Raw genomic sequence first — 15,416 nt, 5'->3', positions numbered from 1 at the left:
TGATTTTCGTTGCTTGAACTCGACCCTCGCATTACGTTCGAATAACGGCAATATTTATTATTCTAAAACAAGTATACTAAATTGCGCAGTTTTTAACGTTACAATAGCAAACCTTTACGTCTCGACTCGATCCATAGACAAGTCGACATAGACAAAGCTATATTCGCTTTGAAACTGAAGTCACGTCTTATATATACGACGAGAGCATTCAATTTGGCTGTTGAAACAATCTTACTGGTCAACTCCCGGCATGAACATTCCCGGCATGCAAAATTTACAGACGTCGTCAAGTTGTCACAAATTGCGCTTTTTACGAATATTGTTCGAAAAGGCCAAAAGCGAAGCGTCAACTTAGGCGCCTAGTCTTTGTCTGCACTACGCCTGTTTGTCTACAAACATGCGGTTCGTCTATAATCTCCCGCTAACGAGAGGGAGAGAGAGAAAAGGAAATGCGTGCAGTGCACAAGTGCTGAACGGACCGCTCTCCCCGCTTTGCGCGCAGTGCTACGGTGGCCAACTACATCGGCTGGCGCATCGTGCAGACGATGGGCATTCACAGCATGGACCGGTTTCGGCGGTCGCGCTTTCGGTTCGACCGCTACCGCTACCTGGTGCAGGACATCATCGAGCTGCCGCGCGAGTGCGTGCGCCTCACCACGCAGCTCATGTACTTCGCCGTGGGCAGGCTCTACTTTGACCGGCACATCAGCAAGCCGGCCGAGCGGTACCGCAAGGTACGCGCGGACGTCGCTTAACTGAACGCCTTACGTCGTGATGGCTGCACGAAAGAGGCAGCGTGGATTGTGCACTCTAAACACATTAGAATGCTGGAAACTGCTTCGCACGGGAGTAACGGCTTGTCTCGTAGTTTTGCCTTCCTTCGAGAGTTTTCTTACACGCCAATATCGTTAATAGGCGTTGTTGTTGTTGTTGTTGTTGTTGTTGTTGTTGTTGTTGTTGTTGTTGTTGTTGTTGTTGTCTCTCAAATGTGGCCTTGTCATCCTCGGTGTGTTAGTGTTATGTGGACAGGGAAGCGAACCTCAACTAGTGCGACTGGGGCACTCTACCTCCGTTGTTTCTCTTCTATTCGCACTATGCTTCTATCTGGCGTTACCAATATGGAGTACGTTAACTCCATCTGTATACCCATTCAGTGGACGTACTTCATTACAGGTTTAAGTCGAGTTTCGAAACGCAGTTGGATATGGGACAAGCACTTAGTCTTGCAAGATCACTTAGCAAAGTAAAGATCAACTCGTTTTATTCTCATTGTTTCTATCTGCCGAACGTTCCCCCAGATGGAGTAGGTTTACTTCTTTTGCACAAAATGAATGTATGTCATTAAGAGTGTAAAGTAACTTTCAAGACAGGATTACATGTGGAACAAGCAGTTAAGCTCGAAAAGGGAGTTGTAAGCGCTCCATTTCGTTCATTAGGTATATGTGCGATTGTGGTGACGTTCTTCGTGACGTGGCTACAGCGGTGCCGGCACCAGCCACTCCCGTGGGTCTCGTGTTTCCCAACCTACAGGTGTACGACCTGGCAGAAGAAGTGCGAGACGCGTTCGCCGTCCTGATCGACCTGAACACTTGGATGGACACCGAGACCAAGGACAGGGCCCGGCAGAAGGTACTGGTTTGCACAAGCACGCCTGTTTGGATCGACAGGGGATTCTCAGTAACTCGACACGACAGCGCCCACTTGCAACTCGTGCCCATCCGAGTACGATTAATAACCAGCTTCGAATAGGCCTGCTTTCATTTGCACTATTTGCACTATACTATAGTGTATAGTATAGTATTGCACTGTATATATAGTACAGTATGGTACAGTATTAAGGAACTCGAAAGGCACAACATTCCGACAGAGGCCTCTAGAAGTATTCCACTTTTGAACTGTTTCAACACAAAAGCGCTCCATGGCTACACCGCTTGATTCTTTAACCAATTCACATCTATGCTTTTTTTTTCGTAGCCACTGCAATCAAGCATACATTTCGTCCTTGTATGCTTTAGTTGTTGAAATTATACTTTCGTTGCAGCTCCACCACCTGCAGCTTAACATCGGCTTCCCTCCGTGGATCCGGAGCGACCGCGACCTGGACGAGTACTACAAGGACGTGAGTAAATCGCGCCGTAGACAATTTTTTTTTTTTCGCGAGCTGAATGAATCAGTCACTTTACTTGATAATTAATGGCCTCGGCTTTCACGCTGAAAATTTTCAAATTATATCGACTTCACGCACGGGTGAAAATGCCAGCGGGAATGCAACACACTGTCGCCTTCTGGCTTCTCTCCTAACGTTGCTAACTCCATCTGGGGAGTTAGCAACGAGAACACAATGAGACGAGACAAGCGACACGTATACACAGATGGCGACCACAATTTGACTTAGGTTACGTTGCAGTCCAGGGCCTCTTCGATCGTCAAGGATCTTTGTTGTCGTTCCCTTATCAAGAAAGAAATTGGCGCATATATGAGTGCTAGTGCCGACCTCGCACATTAAAGCAAGATGTTCGAGCGGCAAATGTTAAAATGCCAGATGACAGTTAATACAATTCTTCCGTGGATTATCTGCGGCTTTTGTAAATTCTTTTCTCATCTCAATCTCGTGGCGTACACTGCGGAGACATCGCATATTCTCAAGGTATCTGGCTTGTCTCACAGCTAACGCCCTTATCCTTAATTTTAATGTAAACCACAGCTTGGTTAAGATCTCTGTATTAATTCTGACCACCTGGAGCGCGCGCCGCTAAATACACCTGACACGAGAGAACTTGACAGCGGTAGATGTTAAGTTCGTCGTATACGCAGTTGTTGTGTCGGTTGTCGCTGCTGTCACTACATTTACTTGCCAAAACATATCGCCCAACCCCCCCCCCCCCTCCACCCCCCGCCCACAAAAGAAGAAAGGAAAGGATTTCGCTTGTTTCCATTAACGATTCGATCTTACCCCTTAGGGATGAGAGTATTAGCCAGTGGGCAAACCAAGCACCCCTTGTGCACCCAAAAGGGTGTTATATATACAACGCTTGGCGCGTACGCTCTTCCCTTCTGCGTCTACTCGCAGCTGCCCGACCTCCGCAAGGAGGAGTTCTTCGTGAGCCTCCTCAAGGTGTTGCAGATCCACAGCCGCATCGCGTTCTCCAAGCTGCGCAACGTCAGGCGGGCTCCGGACTTCGGGTGCGTATACGTGCACGCGTACACGTTTGTTGCGCCAATCCTGTTTCGCAATACTCGTACACCCTATGTAATTACACAGGACATGTTCGCCGAGGTTACGCTACCACTCATTCATTACGGCGTACACGTACCGCAACTGTATATTCAAGTTTGGGGAAACTTAACTGCATAGGGTTACACTGTGGTTGTTAGATTTTGCAGCTCGTGACATTGCATGACTGCGGCGGGCCGTAGCTGATGTGCAGCTCCACTGAAGTCAACGTGCATATTGTTCTACTCGATCGTCTTCGATATACGCAATGACCTTTCCATGTGACCGCCTGAAAGCGAGTTCGCTTTTCAGTTGCTCGCACTACCGAGCCCCGGGTTGTCCAAATTACTCCGGAGTCCCAACTACGGCGTACTGCGAGACCAACCCCGCCACTCCAAGTTTCGCCTCCGAAATCTCCGCGGTGATTTGCTTCATTCCGAAAATATCGGAGGTCCATGACTGCCTTTTTTTTAATAGCGTCTTTTTTCTTGCTTTTTAACTCAGGAAAAAAATGCATTCAGCGTGCTAGTGTATGAAATAAGGAAATAACCGGATCGGTGACTTCTCTAGGCTTTCGCACGACAATTTCGGGATGTCGTAAAGTTCAAAGAACAGGTGCAAGTACGCAACTGCTGGTCTATTCACAAGCGATACGCTAGCTTAGTAAGCTTTGCGTTGTTCGTGCTTAGTCATTTTCGTTGTTGGTGGTACAACAAACAGACATCGATGAGTCCGCAACATTATTTGCTGCGCCGTTTGCTTTACAGATGGTACCCGGGCAGCATCGATGGCTCGACCTTCTACAGCCATCTTGGCAACTATATTCGTAAGCGCATGCTTGACTGAATAGTCTATCAAAATATTATGATTATACGCACACGTCTATGATAGGTGATTATAAACAATGCGCTAATAATCACATGCCTTAAATAAAATTACACCAATAAGAGAGCTTTGTATGCATAATTCATATCTTCACGCCCCTTTAGAAGAATACTTTTGAAATTCGGAACGCCATTTCTTGAGGGTAGAATTCACACTGCGCTTCGGGGGACACCGCCTGTTTTGCATAAATGCACAATAACGCGGTCATAGTGAGCATTTGTGGAATATATTGTAGATCCTGTGAATATATTGTAGCTGTGGAATATATTGTAGATGGAGAAAAATATGGTTAATTTACCAAAACCTGTAAATGGGGATTAGAAGAAATACTGTAACGGCAGTTATGTGTGTGTTACTGCACCACCAAAGTAAGACACCGCTACACCCTATTACATCCATGAGACAAAAGCTCTGAAATATGCCCTTCGTACACCCCTGAAGAACTTGAAAGAATGGCGTTGCATGTGTTTCTATCAGAACTACGTTTTATGTAAAAAGACTGCCATAGTGTATCAAGAGTGTTCAGCACACAATTTTTACTCTTAATGGTGTGAAGTATATCGCAGTGTGCTAATTGTGCATTCAATCAAGGCGCGAAAATTATATATTCATATTCTGAGACAGCATTCGGTATACAATTTATTCTTCACGGCGTTCTTCCTTCGCTGGTGTGCACCAGTCGTAAAGTATCCGAAGAGAACTGAAATTTAGTACGCATTGGCCGTTGCAGGTATTCTTTGAAATTACAATTTTTCTGAGTATATTAGTTTACTCACGCTCCCTATTAACATACATGTCAAACGCAGAACTGATCTGCTCGGCAGGCAGTTCGTGTGCCATTTTGTTGCATTTGAAAGCTAAGGGAGGTGAACTTCCTTAGTCGCTTAAGGTTGTTAAAGAATGATAAAAATCAAGTTACAATAACTGTTATACAAGAATTGTCCTAATACATATATGTATATATAGACCCTTACACCGTAATGAAAATAGGCATTGCAGTCTCAATCGCTTGCCCCAATTTGCAAGCCTTATTCACAAGGCGGTGGCTGAGACATGTTTTCCTTGCGGGGTTAGAGTCGAAACGCTTCGAGTTCTATAAAACACCTCATAAGGCAAAGTTTGACGGCATAAATAAGAACTGCTCGCAGTAAACAGTCGCTACAACTTAAGATTTATCCCTTAAGTGCAGCAAAACGATCAAAGTGATCGCCCAATAAAAGTGTTTCTGCAAAGTGTACTTCGGAGGGAAGAGTGACACTCGAAACTTCCACGTTAGCAATGCACGTGCATTTCTCCCTTCTCTCGTTGGCAGTTTTACCGGTGGACTACATCCAGTACCCATTCTTTCTACTGGACATGCCTCCGTAAGTTGCCCACTTCGCGCTTATTTTTGAGCGGAAGAAAGTGTTAATTTCTCCAATTCTTAGACCCATCAACTTCGGCGCCCTCGGCTCCATCATTGGCCAGGAAATCACACACGGCTTCGGAGAACACGGTACGTGCTCACGGTGCACACAACCTCAATTAGAGTTTTAGCACTTCCATTATCGTATTGCAGTTTACAGGTTAGCTCGCGGAATATCGGAAAACCGAAGACAAGAGACTGGCGATGATGATGATGATGATGCTTATACCCTTTTTTAACGGATCGGCACATTCCCGCGCCCTACCCTAATGGAGAAAAAAATATACAGAATGATGGTTTTAGCCTGTCTGTAAACTTCGTTATTTGAATAGCGAAACACGAGAGATGTCGACATCAGCAGTAGCGTTAGTAGCGCCATCTTGTGACACTTTCTGCGATCACGACGTGATAGAAACGCGATTATGCATGCTTTTAACACTAACCCGCAAAATGCAGTACACTTACCTCCATTTCAGGGCACTAAATTTCCGTAAACAAAATTTTTACGAGCCGCAAGTATCAGCAGAAAAGAAAACGTAACCAACACCGCTCTTTGGGTGCCGAAAACCAACATTTATTTCAGTTTATTCGAAGCCCGAAGGCCTGATCCTCCGACACCGTCAAAAAGTTCAGCAGCTTCGGCCGGTAGTGTCCCTGTGTCACCGTCGTTGGCCTCTGAATTCAAACTTTTACCGGACGTTGTAGGCAGGTCGCTTGCATTGCTTCTGCGGCGTGGCGTGCTCCAAAAAAAATTATAAATGATCAAACACATTGGACGTGCCAGCGTGCATGACTTTATGCGCGTATAAGGCGCACCGTTGTGTAAGACGCATCGAGTAAAATTTTGAAAACAAAACGCAACTTATAGTGCGGAAAATACGATGCATAACCTTGCTGTTAGTGAGCAGTAAGCGTTTACGTACGCCTCGCACCTCGTTTCACCGTGCGCTTAATGGCTGTGTGCTACGCGTACCATTGAGTGCGTATCACTAACGATGCAATTGCGGGGCAACCGTGAGTAACCCGCTTGAATTATACAAACTCGTTTCACATAGAATCCACTACGTGGAACATGGCGTCGATCAAATGTCTTTGAGCGTCGGCTCTTTCCACCGGTACTTTATATCACTTCTAATGTAGTTCCACGTAAGCTTCACAAAGTCTAAAATGAAACATCTAAGTTCGTTTCGCGTAGGTGCTACCAACTACTAGGATTATTATTTGCAAAAGTGTTCCACTTACTTGGTGGAACTTATGTATAACGAGATGAAGAGTGCATCGACCACTCCCTGTAGTGACGTACCTCGGTGGTGGTCTGCTACGAAGTACACAGTGATCATACGGACCCGCTATTTGAATGCCGTTGTCGCGGCACGAAATGAAAGTAAGGACAGAAAAACTATTCGCTACGACATCTAGGTCAGCTCCTACAGCTATTATATGCAATTGCGCGTCGTATACGTAGAGCACCATAGGAAATCGCTGCGCAGTTCTTGCTCTTTTTCTTTTTAACTCCTCAGATTTTTCTCTTCTTTTTTTTTTTGTCCAACAATGGCGACGCAGGCGCCATGTACGATGACCGGGGTAAACTGGTCGAGTGGTGGACACGGCAGACGCACCGCAAGTTCATCACAGGATCGCGCTGCCTGCTCGAGCAGTACGACCTGTTCAGCAACCCCGTCACCGGCAAGAAGGTGAGCAGCTGGGCCTCTCGACAAAACGTTTGCTCACTACCCTCGTGCGGATCGGAACGATCCAGAAAAGGCCAATGCACTCGTTGCAAGTCGAGGCCTTAAGAGATTACAGACGTAACAATGATGGGGCGCTAATCTGGACATCAAAAAAATTACACCAAATTGTCCAAGTTGGCCATCTCGCCTCCTAATGGCTCACCCGACAGCAGCCATCCTGTCAGCTCTGACTGACCGAATGTGTCATGCTATACCTGGCGGAATTGGAAAATCTGAACTTTCACAACAGTGTCCCTGGATAGCAAATGTGCTGAGTAGCACACACCAATGTGTGGTGCCGAGTGTGTTCACATCATCAGTCCTGATCCAGCGTCGCATTCCGAGTCTATCAAAACAGACAATACCGGTTAAATAGAGTTCATCGCATAGAACTTTTCAGTTGCAGCTACCGCACTACTAGCTGCGATCAGTATTTGTTAGATATACCATTTCAGTTACGCAAACAAGCAAGGACAAAAGAGACTAGAAGGGTGCGCCAGGTGACAATTTTAAATCCCATACATAAAAAGCAAAGAATAAAAAGGTACAAAATAAAATAAGGTAAGGCTCTTACGAAATAGGCGTCGCCATGGGTATGCAAGCGGTAATTTCTAGCCACCAAGCTCACGGAGAGTATGCGGAGGAGTTCGATGGAGAGCGTGTGGCCAGGGCCATCAATGCTTTCGGGTGGGCCATAGGTGGTTGCTGGAACTCGCATTTATATTTGCAGCGCGGAATGAATGTATACTCACACAAAAAGAGACAAGCTGACCATGACCGGGATTTCACTAAAGGCTACACCAAACCAAACAATGCCTTAGAAAAAAGTCCGGTAACTTTTGAGGGCCTACTTCCCAAGAGGCAAAGCTCATATAGGCTCCGAAGGTAAAAAAGGGCGGCAGGAAAGGAGGTTAGCTTACCGAGCCTAGCTGTCTAGCGTCATGCTCCCTCTCCTAACCTTTTTTTTCCTTCCTCCACGCACACAAATAATGTGACGAGGCTTCTTTTGGCGTCATAACCTTTTTGGCAGCTCCTGCTTGAGGATCACTAATATCCAGCTGACAACGCGTAAGGAGTATAGCTGTATTCTACAGCAAGTATATACAACCGGGCAACACTTCAAAAAATGGATTCCTGCACAAAAATGGGTGAAATTAATTTATAAATATATATATATATTAGGGGTGCGGCGGTATTGGCGCGAAATTCAGAGATAGAATTTCACTTTTATTTGCTTCGTTTATATTCAAACGTTGCCCTATTTTTCTTTCTCCTTTATTTTCAAAAAGATACAAATGAAGTTCTAAAACAATTTTCATTATGCTAGCTGTATTTAATGTTTCTTTTGGGGTCATTTAATGTTTGTTATTATTTTCTTTATGGCAGGGATCATACAGAAAGCATGTGATGTACCACAGCGCAGCATATATGCGCTCACTAATATGACTTTTGTTATTCTTTCCAAGTGCTCCACTGCACATGGGATTAAGGTCTGCTTATAATGCTACGCTCTCCTTTCCTTAGCTGAGCATCAACGGCACGCTCGAAATCAACATTGCCGACAACGCCGGACTGAGGCAGGCTTTCAAGGTAAGCACAACGTGACAGGCACAATAGCTGACAAGACGACTTCTAAATAAACCGACGCCCGTCATATCTCCGGCATTCCCTTTATCGTACCTTTTGCTCGAGACTGCTCATTAAGGTGACGGCTCACAAAATGGAAATAGCTGTACGTAGATTTATTATCGGCGCGGGGATATCGTAGTTTGTCGATATGAACAGTTTGTTCCAGCGAATGTTCGATGAAGTCAGTGACACCTCACTGTACTGTTCTCGCCCACATGTATAAGCCGTGTATTTTCGAGACCAGGGGCCTCAGGGACACAGGGGCCTTGGTGGCATTAGTGCCACGGCGGGGGGGGGGGGGGGGGGGGGGGGGGGGGGGGCGGGGGGGGACTTTCCATCTACACTTCTTTATCACAGTCATCACTGGTTAACAGGTGCTCGAATGCAACATAACTAAGCGACACCGAACAGCAGGACTTTTCGCTGGTCAGTGACGAGATGTGTACTGGTTACAAGATGCCGTTAGGGTTGCAACTAGGACGGTTTTCCGCCGGCGCAACCGGTTTTCCCCCTCACGATTCTGGCTGCCGGTTCGACCCCCGATACCGGCACGCCATTTGCCAGTCTTCCGGTTCTTCCTATATAGGTGGCATGCGCTTTGTCGGGCGTTCATAAATAGCAGAAACTTCGGCGCATCGCCACCTTTTGTTTATGTTTTGTTTGTGTTTTTGCGTGCAGTGAGTTACACAAATAAATCTAGCACCCCCATCTTTTCGGTGCAAGATTTATTTTTCTAGGCAAAAGCGGCAACCGTAGATAGCGTCGACGCTGCTCGTTGTCTCAACGAAGTTCGTAAGCGCACTTCTTCCTTTCGTGTGTTTGAGAACAGGCGTACCGCGTGTACATGATCAAGTACGAGGAGCTGTATGGCATGTACGCCATTCCCGGGACAGAGCCGTACACCATGGACCAGATCTTCTTCATCGCCTACGCGCTTGTAAGTGGCAGCTAACATCGAGCGTGCTATTAGCATGTCATATGAATGAAAAACACTCATTTATTTATGAACCAAACAACACTCAAGTCGTAAGAACTTCAAACAAACAAGCAAACAAAATGTATATAAACACGCACAATATACAAGACGCGAATTTGATTCGCCAAAATCTGGAACAACACTTCGTGTCACATTTGGTATATCACGCTAATTTGCCCTTGGCTGATGTTTCCGAGATTTTTTCGTCAACATCGTTCCGGAAATGGTTCTGGAGCACTTATAGCTAAATTATATAGCGGGATGTCAGATTAACACGATGTATGATCTCGCTGTTCTATGAATTCTACGCACACCTTACGATGGGAATGAGCTCCATTGCTTGTGCATCTTTGCCTCACACTGGCTCGTCCAAACGTCTCCTGGTTATGGCGAACTCCGTGTGCCTACATGGTGGTTTATCTGTCACTAAATTTGTGAATCAGTAAAATGCTCTTCAATCATTAAGTTCCGGGACGTGAGAAGTAGAACACCGAGAGAACTTAGCACTGCTAATGAAAAACGCCTTTTTGATACGTGGAAAGCGCGAAACGACGATGCCGGTTTTCTTTTTTCTTTCTGTCTTCCAGTCGAGGTGCGAAGTGGCCCGCAAGAGGTCCATGTACTCGTACCTCAACCCGCGGGACACGACACCCAGTCGCTATCGGTGAGTGCTTAAGAATTTCAACAACGCAGTTAACGGAACATCATTAGGAATATTAAGTTGAGCTGTACTAGTAAATTACGCTTCTGCAAAGCGACTCTGAGAAGGGGCTTGGTAAACTAGAAACGGGTGTCTACCAAGTTTACATTGCTAAATTCCCTGAGTTTTCCAGGTTTTCCCCGAGTGCCTTTGCAAAACTTCCTGAGTGCCCAGAACTTTGTTTTATGTCAAGACGAGCTGACACCATGTCACCCGATGCTGGCACTATCTACTAAGCATGTATAAAAATGACTTAATGCGGTTTGAATAGTAAGGAGTAGTGTTTATTTTGTTCAAAAAGAAAACAGAAGGGAGGGCTTAGTAAAATGCACAGTGAATAAAATATCTTTGAAAAAAATTGTAAAGCCCATTGCGAATCGAGCCAAACATTTTGAAATACGAATAAAATGAAATGCACACAGAAGCAAATATTTTCTACTATGAGCTACTTCTATCAGCTGATAGCAAACTCATTGGTATGAGGCCCGAACTTTGTCGCAAGTGAGATTCTTTCTCAGCAGCTGGATAGGCGACCTCAACTGTCCTGACATACTCTCAGCCCGCGCACAACGCCTCAGTGTTGCGTTTCACAGCATTAAAGAGTTTATTTTCGTTTGAATGAGGGATATCTGCATCTCGGCGTCAGCCAACACTGCTTCTTGAGCTCAAGCACCTTCAAAGAAACGGCGGCACGCTTCCTGTCCCTTTCATTCCTCAATGCGTCGGTTATTTCTGTTCTCGTCGTCCTTCCACCACGCGTTCGCCCCACGGACCATTTGAAGCATCCGCTTGGTCAGTTGTACAGTCAACGTCCGATTTTTCGGACCCCCAGGGGTCGCGAAAACGTCCGAAAAATCAGGCAGTCCGAAAAAATGAGTGCAATGTCTTTTATTGCCCTCAAGGGCTCAAATCGCAACAGGCACGTCTGAAAAAGCTCTGAAGGCCTGCCAGTACACTATTTAGGCATGTCGGTGTTTGACAGGAGACGGTGAGTGCACGCGTGTGTAATTAAGGCATACTGGGTCCCGTGACAACTGCCCCTTCCCACGCTTAAGCTTCACCGCAATACTTCGCGTATGCTTCACCGCGAACACTATTATATTGAGGCGAAGCTTACTTTAGGAAACCGACATAATGCAACGCGCCATGCTTTCCGAGCTTCGAAGCCATTGGCGAGGATTAGAAAGGCTGAGTCGGCGCCATTGCTAACAGCGGCAAATTGCTAACAGTAGCGAAAGTCGAAGTAGCTACGCTTAGCGTTGCCGCGGTGGTGGCTACGGCTGCCAGCGGATCTGCGTGCGAGAGCGCCGGTTCGAGGCAGCGAGATAATCAAAATGGCGGCCGTGGTGGCTTCGATTAATCCCATTTCGGACTTGCGGTCACGGCAAAAAAGTCCGAAAATCGGACGGCGAAGGGTCCTTGAGTCCGAAATTTCATACGTTCTTATACACTGACTCTGTGAAGGTGGTCGTGGTAGTGCCGCGAAGCCGTCTGAATTATCGGGCATGCCTCGAAAATCGGGTGTCCGGAAAATCGGTCGTTGACTTACACTGGCAACTCCTCCAGCCGACGACACGGCGTCAAAGACAATTCGTTACGATTCCTCTCTGTTACTCGAGCCAGCATTAGCGCGACTTTCGTTCCCTTTCAATAAAATTACAGCTAATTTTCCTTGATAGAAGCACAATTTCCCCGAGTATTTCCCAGTTGGTAAACATCCTGTCCGAGAAAAGACGCAAAGACGAAAGACGCGCCAGCTTGCCGCGACGTCATATCCTTCAACGGCGTCCACTCCGACGCTTATCAGTAAGCAGCAGAGTAGACATCGCGCTCCAAAGGAACCAAGCACTCAGCCTGGAGCACTCGTCTTGCAGCGAAACGGCCAAAATGCAGTACACTCGAGGTGCTGCATCGCTATTCGTTTCCCCGAGTTCAACATTGCGGCATCTGCACGTCGCCATTCGTTTCACCTGTTTCACCCAGAGTAAGCTTTGCATAAGCAGGACGAGCTCGCATCACCTGCACTGACAAAAGAGATAGCGGAGCGTTTGTGCAGCACGCGCTGTGCCATTTCCGCACGAGCAAGAACTGGCACAGAACTGGCAGGAAGTATGGTTCAAGAAGTGCTGGGCGAATCGAATGGACCTTGGAAGTGTTGGGGCCGACACTTCGGCGCGAAATTCAAGAAAGGGAAGTTTGGTTTTAATTTCCTCCAGTAACAATTAAACTTTACTTCCGCCAAATAAAAATAGTCAAATGTACTCTACCAGTAGGAACTGATTCATTGATGCTTGGAACTGGCATTTGGTCCAATCGACCGCCCTTTCCGCCATGCCTTCGTATAGTCATGCTGCCGTCACCACGCCACGTCATCAGCCCTAACCACATTATATCGCAAAGACACCCATAGCCGCCACTGCAGGGAACGTACCAACCAAACTCGTGCCACTGTGGCAACGTGCAATCGGGGGATCCCGATTGCGAGATTGCGCTTGACGATGCGAGATTCAGCGCTTGACAGCTTGTGCGACGGACTACTTACTCACATTTGCAGCGTGTGCGCTTGTATTTAGTAGGCGGCAGCAGCGGCTTTCAGCGCAGATGTCATTCTCGGCTGTCCTATCGCGAGGACAGCTCTGCGCTGTCTTAGGTTAGGTAAATGAAAGGGGACACGAAATATATAGTAAATGAGTTTAGATTAACAGTGTTCCTGCAAAACTATATTTTTGTTAATTTGACGACAAGAGGTGGATTACTTGAAGGGAAAATAAAGACCAAGCTTCTTCTTTTTCTTTTTTTTTTTGTTTGCGTCACGTCGAAACTCCTGCGACGACTATGTCAGTATGACGTCAAGGATTCTAAAGTGCGGGATATTCTTATTTCGGGCAGCACAAGCAATTTGAAACGCGACAAGTTCAGGTTTTGGCTTCTTCAGAATGTGATATACCAGCCCATCTTTACGGATAAAAATTAACATCTCAGCAGACGTTGCCAAACTGCATTACGTCACTGCGAGCTGGTGCGAGATTTTCCAGGCAGCGTCGCCATCAGTCTTTCGTTTTTTTGCGACTTTCCTGTCTTAAACCTTTTCTCGCGGTAAGAGCGAATTTTATTTTTCTTGTTGAAAAATGGTAATTCACTAATACAGCTCAATTTCAATTTAAGTGCTCTCTAAGTCTCAATGTCATGCCGCTGTCGTTGCAACGTCACCGTAATGCTACCATTGTCGTGATACTACCATTTTTTTTTTTGTATACTGCTACAAAGCTGGTATAGTCATTCAGTTCAGAGCGGGACCTGAGCCCACCTTTTGGCACCGCTATCACCCAGTTCTACCTTGTTACCGAGGGCCCCTCGCCGTCCCTTTTGGGCAGCTTCTGAAAGCAGTCACTGAATTGTGCGCAGGACCATCGTGCCGCTGATGAACTTCGAGCGGTTCTCGGAGGCGTTTGGCTGCCGCGTTGGCACCATCATGAACCCCGAGCAGAAGTGCATCGTCTGGTGATGCCTGCGGACACAGCGCCGTGGTGCACCCAAGCGATCGCCTGACGATCTCCCGCCTCTCGCGTGGCTTTGAATACGCGAGCTTCAAATATATGATGTTACGATCATCCTACTGTCTAGCACAACCTAGAGAAGTGAGTTTTAAACTAATGTTCAATAACAACATCGGGTATAAGTTTTTACGGTGTACACCATGAAGTTGGTAACCCAAGGACAGCAAGCCTTGTCCTTGAAATTTCAATTAAGAACACATGCAGCTGCCTTTGTTTTCATGAAAGTTGGTAAAATGGAATAGAATGTGAACACTTGACATGTAGACTGCGTAAATCTGAACTCTGTGGTTCAGAGCAGGACGAGGAATGAAGCGACGCCACCACAACTTGGTCAAAACAAAATGGAAGGACTGGATGTGACAATATAATAGCTGCAATAGCTAATAATAGATAATGGCCAAGGTTTCAAGTAAAAAAAGTTCCTCTGCCTAGCTTGTGAACTAATGCTGCTATTTGCACTGGATTCTTTCCTACATTTTGTAGACACATTCCAAGGTCTTGCCACCGTACGCATCTCCTGTTTTTGTTGCATGGCACTGACACTGGCCTTTGGTGAAAGCTGTGCAAAAGGGCATAGCATCAAACCTATACCAATACAAATATATGACGTATCGGATATAACAATGTCAGTGTAATAATTCGGCAACAAATGTGTGGTATAGAGAAGTTATTTTTGTTTTGGGCGCGAATTTATTGTAACGAAGTTCGACTAGTACATACTATATGGTTTAAATATTAGTTGAACTAATATCCACTTGAGGTTCCCTCACATTTTCATGTTTTAACTTCACCATTTATCTCCACAGTAAACTGGTTATTCTTGTTTGCACTTAATTTCACGAAAAATAAACCAGTTACAGTCCGCATCTAATCTTGTGCAATCAATGTCATTTTTGCCCATCCTTGTGCGTACTGTTGCGTTGTGTATAAGCTCGAAGCTTGAGTGGACCAATTCCAAGAGGCCAAGCACTCAGCTGAGCTTCAATAGCGCAGTGTATCAGCATTTCTGCTTTTTCCCTTCATTTAATGTGGCTACTGCAGCCAAGAAACAAACCAGTGAACTCTTGCTCAGTGGCAGAACAGCACAGCCGTTGTGGCAGGCTAGTAAGTGAAGCAAATGCACTGGCACTGACCTTGAGCAACAACATTTAATTCATTCGTGGGTAATGGAAAAATTTACTCTGAATTGGTAGTCCTCAATAGCAGCCCAGCATCCCATCACATTAACATTTACGTCAACAAAATCACACCTAGAGTGTAACCCTGACGTCTTTTTGCAGATATTTGCTAAGAATCTCTCGCTTCTGCAGAAATAAGTCA

The 15,416-nt window shown here is 46.0% G+C and overlaps 1 protein-coding gene across 1 annotated transcript; it reads left to right on the top strand.

Moving 5' to 3' along the window:
• Window positions 1–495: 495 nt before the first annotated feature.
• LOC126517013 (neprilysin-1-like) lies at window positions 496–14,967 on the top strand. Its single transcript, XM_050167043.3, has 12 exons — window positions 496–734; window positions 1,531–1,629; window positions 2,042–2,119; window positions 3,071–3,183; window positions 3,982–4,040; window positions 5,412–5,463; window positions 5,527–5,594; window positions 7,068–7,198; window positions 8,759–8,824; window positions 9,693–9,800; window positions 10,427–10,503; window positions 13,945–14,967. Exons 1-12 carry the CDS (start codon window positions 546–548, stop codon window positions 14,042–14,044), a joined length of 1,140 nt encoding a protein of 379 aa, XP_050023000.2. The 5' UTR covers window positions 496–545; the 3' UTR covers window positions 14,045–14,967.
• Window positions 14,968–15,416: the final 449 nt, after the last annotated feature.

Source organism: Dermacentor andersoni, chromosome 3, assembly GCF_023375885.2.
Source record: "Dermacentor andersoni chromosome 3, qqDerAnde1_hic_scaffold, whole genome shotgun sequence".
Classification (NCBI taxonomy): domain Eukaryota; kingdom Metazoa; phylum Arthropoda; class Arachnida; order Ixodida; family Ixodidae; genus Dermacentor; species Dermacentor andersoni.
This window is presented reverse-complemented; position numbering and strand designations above follow the sequence as displayed.